We start from the raw sequence: 10251 nt of genomic DNA, 5'->3' as shown, positions 1-10251 counted from the left end.
GGACAAACTGTGTATATATATATATACATGCACGCTTATTCCTGCACAACAACCTGGGAATGGCTCGTATTGGCCTATTTAATCTTAAATGGCTCATATTAGCCTCTTCATTCTTAGTTTCAATTTTTCACGAGCCTTGACTATTCATTCGTTTGAGAAATCTTCTTCTTTTGTTAATGCATTTCATGATTTTCGTATTTTCAGAGCCACATTAAATGGTTTTTGTGCAACTCTGGTTGAGCACGCAAGAAACGTAAAGAGAGAAGGTTTACAAAAAAAACCGGAATTATTTGAAAACCTTAATAGATCGGTCAACACTAGACTGACACAAGTCGTTGACTAAAACGGATATTGGGCCGATTATTACATTGGTCCACAAACGGATCTTTTTAGAACCACACATTTATTTGACATGAGGAATATTTCTCGAGTTCTAAAATCATATTAAACACGGTTCTCAGAGCCATATTAAATGGTTTTTGTTAGAACCATATTAAACGGTTTTTTTCAGAATCACATATATATTGAACAAAAGAACATTTCTGCGCGCAAAACTTATTTACAAAATAAAGATTGATATAATTACTGTAAAATTATATAAATTAATTTTATGTTATCCTTTCCTGCCTTTTTATACACACAAATGTGCATAAAGACAATTAGTTTTTGATAAATTTGTAATTAAATATGTATAACTATGTACACACACACACACACACACACACAATATTGAACAAATGATACAAAATACAACAAAATATGTTAAATAAATTTACGAATATTTAGTAATGTGAATAATATAAAAACATTAAAACTTTAATGTTTTACTTTAATTTTAATTGAGAACATTTAATTAATATAATATTGTATCATAAAAATATTTATTATAAAATTGTCTTAATATTTTTTATTCTCAATATTTTATAATAATGTTTTAATATTAATTTTATCTTTTGTTACATTCTTTTACTTAAAGACGTTACTTTTTTGTATTTACTATGTAAACAAGTATTTTGTGTCACAAAGAGCGAATAATTAAATAAATATACAGGGTGTCCCAGAATTGGTGTGACATTTCTCGTAGCTAAGTAGAAGCAGTAAAACTTAGCCGATTATTACTACATCATTTTGCTAGATTTGTAATAGGTACCCAGATCTTAATTAACAAAGATCAGCGAATAAGCATGCATCGGGCTGTCTACGCGCGTACATTTATAATTCTTTGAGATATTCCAATGAATTTTCTGATTACAAATGCTCTTTTAGAATGCGAAAAAATGTATACAAAGATTTTTTTTTCAACATACTAAAGTTAGAAATTTACGATACTTATAGGAAATTATGGTTTTTACACAAAAAACTATATTAATAATTTGAACAAAACTTTACATGAATAGTTACTATTCTGACTAATTTTTTTAACACACAATATGATGTTCTTGATAGATTTGAAAATTCTCAATTTCTGCGTATTAATACTAAAATAGATCGGTTAAAAAAATATATGTTTATAAATAATATTAATACAATCGAACCTATTTCGTATATTGTTAAACGGACGGATTTTTGCAAAAACAATGATTCTATTAAAAGTACTGGAAAACGAATTTTTAACCTTTTTGCTCCGGGACTGGTCCATATATGGACCAGCAAGAAAAGCGAACGTAAAAGATGTTTATAAGGTCAATTTAATGCACTAAATATAGGAAAAAAATTGAAAAAAATCCTGGTTACTTCTTTGACCTTCGAAATTAACTTTAAAGGGGGGGTAGCAGGTTATTATTAACTTTTTCAGCTAAAATGCGAGGTCAATTTTAAAGGAAAAATTCCCGGAGCGAAAAGGTTAAAGTAACTGACAAATCAATGTCTTCTGGTGTTGACTGTAATCAAGTCAATCAACAGAATGTCATCAACATAAACAGTTTTAGTAACTTTATGACTTCAATTTCCTCCTTTAACATTAGGGAGAAGTGGTTTGTCAATTTAGGTTTTTGTGACATCTCTGTGGAAGTGATTGAACTTTTACAACTAGGAGAAAATTTTAGTATGCCAGATTATAATAAAGATAATATATTAAAAGTTAATAACAAGAAATATATAAGAGGCCTTACGAGCTATTCGCTGGATGTTTGAGCGGAATTAAGTTTTCAACTCAAAAAACACTCACTTGTAAAAATTTTCAAGTTGAATTTGTTACATGTGTATATATATACACGTACAGTTTCCGCTCAAACATCCTGCAAATGGCTCGTAAGGCCTTATATATTTCTTGTTATTATTAAAAGTTGTTAAAGATTTTGAAAACAATTTATAATTTTATAATAAAAGACGGCAGAATCTCTGAGATCGCATTTTATTAGTTTTAACTAACTCGTTATGTACATCAAGGAGATTGCGTGACAGTGACAGAGAATTGGTTTCTAGACAGAAACAAGTTTCGGTCTTTATAAAAAATCAGATATTATATTTATACGTTAGGACAAGAGCAATGTGACCGTTGCTGTTGATACGACTACTTATTTGGCAAAGATTAATGTTATGCTCAGTGATCGTTCAAGATATTCTGAAATCAATAAAAATCCGGTTAGAAACATTTGAAGATCTTAATGAATTTATAAGAAATTTAATACATAAAGAATATATATTCCAGATGTAACATATAAAACTATTAAATCTAGTGATTGTTGGTTATCTCGAGTTTACGGAATTCCTAAGATACATAAAAAAGACAACCCTTTCAGATTAATTGTACTCGATTAACAGTCCTTTACATCTCCACACAGAACGTGACGTCTATTAGAGGTCCATACACTATCCACAGCTCCATCTCTATGATGGATGATAAAGGGACGTCTAATGCATATCTATGCTACGTCCACTATAGATATCCATAAAAAATCTATCACATCCATTAGACGTATATTATAGATATTTATCAGATATATTTTCCAAGACTTACTAAATTATTAAAAACTATATATTTGCCATGCTTTTCATTATTTACCTAATTGGTTGTTTATTATTACATAGAAAACATTTGTATAGCTCAGTGTGAAGTTTTTCCATGATAAATGACAGATAGTCATGTAAATAAATTTTTATATTAAATCCTTTATTTTTGAGAACTTATGCAATTATTAAGAGTGTATTTGCCATATCTTTTTATTATTTTAATTTACCTTTTATTACGCATAAATAACTTTATATTATATATACAATCAATATATAGTTCAACTTTTTTTATTATTTTACTTTTTCTTCTTTTTTTATGCATAAATAACTCTCTACATATACTGTAGATATATTACAAACAATATAATCATGTATTGTTTTAATAAGGGAGAAATAAAATCACTATTGTTGTATATTTACAAAACTTATTTAGTAAACTTATGTCTTTTATTAAACTTATGTACATGCATATGTATACATAACTGCACAAAAATGTCTCTAAAACACAAATATTGCGCAAAACGTAAACGTATGTAACGCAAAATATGTATACAGAACTGTATTCACATGATAAGGTATTTGTCAATGATAAAATCTTACTTCGACTCTGTTTGGTTATTACTGGCAGTAGTGAAAAATATATAGTATACGTGACATAAATCTATAAATTTTCAGTACTTAAGTCAGTAAAAAACAAACGCAGTCTTCGTAATTGATGTATTCTATTCCGGTGTGATGTGAGCACTCAGGTGTTCCGCAAACTTCATACTTATTAAGTTGAAAAATAGGCATCAAAACGACGATTAGGACGCGCTTGACATGCACGCGACACTCGTCGAGTTGTCATAGGCTGCTTTCTTTTTAGGAGACACAGTCGACACAAGTCATTCTGTCTTTGTTCAGTATTTAGTGAGAAACAAAGACAGAATGACTCTTTTGTCGACTGTGTTTCCTAAAAGGAAAGCAGCCATACGCGCGAACGAGATTACTGATCACGTTGGATTATTTTCGGAGCAATGAATTTACCGGCGATGCATTGTAGGTACGTATTTGCGTCATGTCGCGAGTTTTTCAGTAAACTTAAGCAACAGTTAAATTTCTGTTGCTATTTTGTTACGTATTACGGTATTTTTTAGTATGTCGTAAATTCTATCACAAGATCATTCACATCGAGGTTATGTAGCGCATTATAAACATCCGCGTGTTAATAGTACGTAGTACTTTTATTTAGCAACGTGTTTCTTTAGTTTCTTGTATTTATATATGTGTTATAAATTTTTTAATATAGTTATACTATTTTATTATTTTTTTCATACAGGTTGAGTTTTTTTATGACAAATGTGTGAATTGCTGACATTGAAGTATAATTTTATTATATAAAATATGGTGAAGCTAGTTGTGCCAAGAATACATTGGACAAGATTTGTATCTTTGCAATGTGTGAGTATAATATAAATTTTCTATTGTATGACATCACATGCTTAGATATAATAAATAAGATGTAACGATGCTATCGTTACGGCCAAGACCGACCATCTTTCCCGACCCAAAAACGACGCATAGCGCCAAATAAACTTTATGAGAATTGCAGCGTGTATTGACTATACGCTGTCGGCGTACGGCCCGCGCCGCGCGTTCCCCGCGTCAACAAACGGTTGACATTTTGCCGCACCGCGCGTGCCCAGCGCCCACAAGCGGCCTGCGCGCCGCTCTCACCGCGCTCCCCGCGCCAACAAACGCCAGCTGATACCGCGCCCGCACCGCGCGCCCCGCCGCGCCATGAAGCGACAAGCGTAACAAACAGATTGTTGTTTTCCGCGCCTTTTGTCAACCGCGCTCCGCGGAGAACGGCAAGTATAAAAGCTGGGCCCAAAAACGAAAAGATCAGATACGCATGATCTTCAAATCTAGCGAGAAGCACCTAGGAAAGCTTCTTCTCGGTCGGGCAAACCGACAGTGACTCAAAGATTCGATCCTCTTCGAGAAAATAAGTTTCTTATTCTCTCCGCCGGGTAAACCGGCATCCGTTCCGCTCAGCTCCGGGGAATCTTTGATTCTCCGCCGGACAAACCGGCATTCCTTCCGGAGAATCTTGTATTCTCCGCCGGGCCAACCGGCTTTTTGTTTAATTCGCTCCAAAAGAATCTCGTATTCTCCGCTGGGCAAAACCGGTTTTCCGTTCAATCCGCTCTAGGAGAATCTCGTATTCTCCGCCGGGTAAACCGGCTTTCAATCCAGGAAATCGTTTTTCATCCACGAGCAAACGAAGGCGCCGTGCTACGCCTAGCGATAAGGCCGATCGACCCGCAGAAATAAATTTTTGTAAGAAAGCGTGTTTCTTTCGTCTGAAAATCACTGTATAAATATCCTACAAATTCAAACAAAAACTTGCTTTACTAGAGCTCACTTTTCAAAAACTCACGTTTCAAGATATTTTTACTTAACTCACTTTTCCTAGAATTTACTTTTTCAAACTATCGTTACTTAACTCACTTATTCCAGAACTCAATTTTTGAGGTATCTGTTCTAAAATTTACTGTGTAAATACTTTCATTTTTTAAAAATAAATTCTTATTATTCTATTTCTTGTTACAACATAACCGAGTTTATTCTGATTACTTAACCGAATCCTGATCCCGACGAGCTATTCCGCAGCTTAATAAATTTAACTAAATACGACGGAATAAACTTTGACGCGAAAACGTCAAACCGTTATAAAGATTAGAATATGATAATATAAGACTTGCATTTTTAGTTGTCAGCAGAGCCAAAAGCTATACTCGATGATAAAACATTAAACTTGATTTCTAACTTTTTAAAACAAAAGGCCGATACGAGCAGTAAAATATAGGTTGGTCGTGTATGTGTATGTACATATTATATCGTTGTAAGTTATTGACATTATTTCATCTATCTGTTAGTGATGTAGTGTACTAAAATATTTTTTCTTAAGTAAGTGAGTTTTATATATTATTTTTAATTTACTATGATGTTTGATTTGCGCTTATTTTATTGATTGTTATTTCTTTTATTTTCTTATGTTAGACTTAAGTTTTTCATATTGAAGAAGGTCCAAAATTGTGTGACCAAAACGTCTATATTTATTGAATAAAGACAACTTATTATACACGACCAACCTGTATTTTACTGCTCGTATTGGCCTTTTTTTTTGTTTTAAAAAATTTTGACTATTTCACGAGCGATTGATTGATTTTGATTTCTAACAATGGCCTAAAATATAGGCATCATCCTAGTATTGTCAAACCTAAAACACCAGTATTCTCAGCATGGGCATTAAAAGAAATAGAAAATATCTTGAAAGGAATACACAATTGTATATATCCTTAATATGTTTACAAACGGAAGCGTCCCGTTTGCCCACGTTGCGATTGCCCACGTTGCGACTGCCCACGTCCCGATTGCCCACGAATTGCTTTTGCCCACGTCCCGATTGCCCACGAGTTGCTTTTGCCCACGTCCCGATTGCCCACGACTTGCTTTTGCCTACGTTACGATTGCCTACAAGTTGCTTTTGCCAACGTTGCGATTGCCCACGAGGTGCTTTTGCCCACGTTGCGATTACCCGCGAGTTGCTATTGCTCACGTTGCGATTGCTCCCGATCTACTTTTGACCACGTTGCGATTGACCACGGTGGTACTGACTACGCGTTGCTTAAAGCCGAAGAGCCTAAGCACAATAAAGAAAATATCAGGCATAAAGATAAGGATTAACGAGAAGGATTAACGCACAAAGCGTTGAGAAATAAGAATAAGGGTATTACGTTTTGTTTTGTTGTGGTAAAATAAAATATTCCTTATCTAGAAAAGTTTTGTAAAATTTTTCATATAACATTTTGTCGTATAAAGATGTAATCATATATGTACATTTATTTATATAAAATGTCAAGTGTTGATTGTAGTTATTTATTATGGTCAAGAAATGTTGTAGGTATCTTTGGTTTAATTTGTTTTGTCGCCATTTTTTGTGATTGCATATTCTGAATAAACAAAGAAACAATAAATATAAATATGTATTATGTTGGGTTAATTTAATTTTGTAGAATTTATACATCCAAAAATAACATTGTATTCAGTTAAAAATATGTATATTTTCTGGATAAAAAATGGTTGATTATAAATAATTGTTGAGTTTCAAATATTGTATATGTGACGATTTTATATTGTTGTAGTTATTAGAAACAATCTTGTTACATATATTTGTAGAAATTATTTATGACTTCTGAGTTGTATATATTTAAATCAGGTAGTCGAATTGCATATAATATTGACTAAGAAATCTAAAAAAGATATGTGCTTGGAACAATATAAGTGTAATAAAAACATCTGTGTAGGCAAAGACGCATTATATTTAATTTATTAAGTAATTTAACAACACAATGAGACCAATAAGCCGTTGTAACCACAGGTGGTGCTCAGGTAATAAGCAATAAGGATCATTTATGGTATAATAGACAGAGCAGTTTTTCTTTCACATCCGACCTTTCATAAAGAAAATTTAACAATAGCAATCCAAATTTTATTAGCAAATGACATTTCTCTGGATTTAATTTTTAAAAATAATTTTAAAAAAAATCTGTAAAAAGGAGATTACATTATCTATTTACTAAAAAACTTAATTTAGTGAACAGTGAGTCAGATCTGGAGAGTGGATGTCGGGGTGGCACAAGAGGTGTTTTCACATTGCCATTTTGGGCATTACTGATTCTATTTCTAAGTCGCTGAGAAGAACTAAATTTAAGCTCTGTTTCAGAATTTTTAACACTCTAAAGGGCTTTATTAGAGTCCATAAGGATAGTATTGGTCATGACTTTTTATGTAATGTTATCTACAAAATAAACTGCTCATCGTGCGATGCTTTATATGTTGGACAAACAAGCAGAAAATTACGCAGTAGAATTTTAGAACATCAAAAAAATATTCTTTCTAATTGGAACTGTCAATCGGTTGTAAGCAAACATTGTATTGAGTTTGGCCATGACTTCTTGTAGAACGATGTAAAGGTTTTGGACACAGAACGCTTCTATCAAAGAAGATTACTTTCTGAACTGATTAATATCAAGTTGCAAAAAAACAGCATAAATTTAATGATGGATACGGAGTTTCTAGATCCGATTTATACTTCATTACTTGAAAAGTTCGGCAGCTAATTACGTGTGCCTCTCCTACCATTCTTGACGTTTTTACCTTTTTTATTGCCGACTGCATCTTGACATTGCCTATTATTATTGATGTGTCAATTGTGATGGTTGCAAGCCTGTGCGGTTTTTGATGTGCTACGCATCAGTAAGAGTTAATTTGATAATCTACCAGTTATCAGTGAGTTTTTCTAGGACTTTATATCATTTTTTCATGCTTTTAGTGTTACTATAATCATTGATTTTTAATGATTTAAGGATTTTTAACTTTTGACTCTTTCTTTTTTGACAAGCATTTGTAGTTATTTAAATTTGTTTTTTCCAATTGATTTAAATTATATCTTTTGACAAACTTAACTATACTTATCCTTTTCATATTTGCTTAGTTATTATGGATACGAAGATGACTTATTAATTGTCGATCTTTGTTTATCTTTTACTTGGCTTCTTTGTGTCGTGGCATATTGTTTGGCTGCTTGGTTTCCAGCCGTTACATGGTATGTCTTAACGGTATATCTATGTTGTTATTTGTTTCGAATTGTAAATACCAAAAATCAATTTCAATTCTTATAAATTATTTGTAATAATTTTTTATCGTAGTTTGGCTGTAGATGATCGCAAAAATATATGTGATCAAAACGTTCCTGTTTATTTGAAGAACACAAATTGTGTTTTTTTATTACTTATTACCTGACCACCACCTACACCTGTGGATTACAACGGCTTATTGGTCTCATTGTGTTGTTAAATTTATTATTAGCCGTTTATATGTATTTTTTAATTATTTATTAATTACATAAAATGTTCCAATTTTGTATACTGTACAACAAGGATTATATTCACAATATAAAAATAAAACAACATCAACAGTGATACATACGTAATATGAAAATAAACGTACACCGTGATACGCATGTTTTACAAAATGTAACCGTATGCGCACAAAGCAGCTGGACTGTGGTTTATGTAGAATGGCCTTTCCGCGCAATGCGGTAGCCAATCACCATTTTATTCTTTCATGAAAAAACAGCATATTTTTTATAGAAGCAAAACTGCTTATTGGTTACCGCATTCTTTTTGCGAGCGCCTTAAGGAAGCCAAATCACTTTACTGTGATAGTCTGTTCACTAAGAGATGAAAATCTAAACGGACAAAAACTTTTCTGTTTTGCGCGTATCTCCTACCAGTAAGCTTTCCACTTTATTGCTCAAAAGCTGTTAGCGGGTGCGGATAAAGGAACGATCATCGCTATTTTTTCTTTGTCCGTTTTTTTTCTACTATAGGCATGAAGCTTTTCTTCTCCCATTGAACGGACTATAGTCAGTTTAAGCCCGTTCTACATTGATCACAAAAGATAAATTGCACGATCGCATTGTCAAAAGTAGCAAGAATCGTTTGATTTGAGCATCTACATTAGTCGGAAGTTACAGCCAGTCAGCATAGAATAAAAAATGCCACAAAAGTGGAGAGCTCAATGCTTATTTGCTGTCGCAAGATCGCAGAAACGTAAACTTTGGGTTTTGGCAAACTTCGCGACTTTTGCTTGCGACGATCTTACAGATATCTTTTCATATATGCAGCACGCTTCAGCAGTTAACATCACGTGACCCAAATTTGTTAAAACTGCTTTTGCTACTTTATCTCATTTGATGCCATTTTCTGCGTTAAGTTGATGGAATTTTATATAGTACTATTGCACATAAAATTCCATCAACATAACGCAAAGAATGACATCAAATGAGCTATAATAGCAGAAGCAGTTCTAGATAATTTGAGTTACGTAACGTTTGCTGCCGCAGCGTGCTGCGTATATAAAACGGTACCTTACAACAATCGCAATATTGAAACTAAGAATGAAGAGGCCACTAAGAGCCATCTAAATAGGCCAATACGAGCCATTCCCAGGATGTTGTGCAGGAATAAGCGTGCATGTGTATATATATATACACATGTATGAAATTCACATGTAAATTATTTTTACATGTGGGTTTTTTGAATTGAATTTTTAATTCATAAAATCATATAGGATGCTAGATTTGCATCTCGTATATGAAAGATCCCAAATACCCCCCTAACTAATTTGAAAATATTGCGAAAAAAACTCCTCGGCCAGGAGTCGAACCTGGAATCTCCGGCTTTCCGT

At 32.8% G+C, this 10251-nt stretch overlaps 1 protein-coding gene across 1 annotated transcript in view; it reads left to right on the top strand.

Moving 5' to 3' along the window:
• The window catches only part of LOC109861182, a 14996-nt gene extending 6876 nt beyond the window's left edge, over positions 1-8120 (top strand). Inside the window, exon 2 of the mRNA XM_020440725.1 lies at positions 7962-8120. Coding sequence (XP_020296314.1) covers positions 7962-8120 — 159 coding nt within the window. The remainder of the gene's footprint in view (positions 1-7961) is intronic.
• Positions 8121-10251: the final 2131 nt, after the last annotated feature.

Source organism: Pseudomyrmex gracilis, unplaced genomic scaffold, assembly GCF_002006095.1.
Source record: "Pseudomyrmex gracilis isolate BER0280 unplaced genomic scaffold, ASM200609v1 scaffold_623, whole genome shotgun sequence".
Taxonomy (NCBI): Eukaryota; Metazoa; Arthropoda; class Insecta; order Hymenoptera; family Formicidae; genus Pseudomyrmex; species Pseudomyrmex gracilis.
The sequence above is the reverse complement of the archived record's forward strand: the minus strand, read 5'-3'. Positions and strand labels throughout refer to the sequence as shown.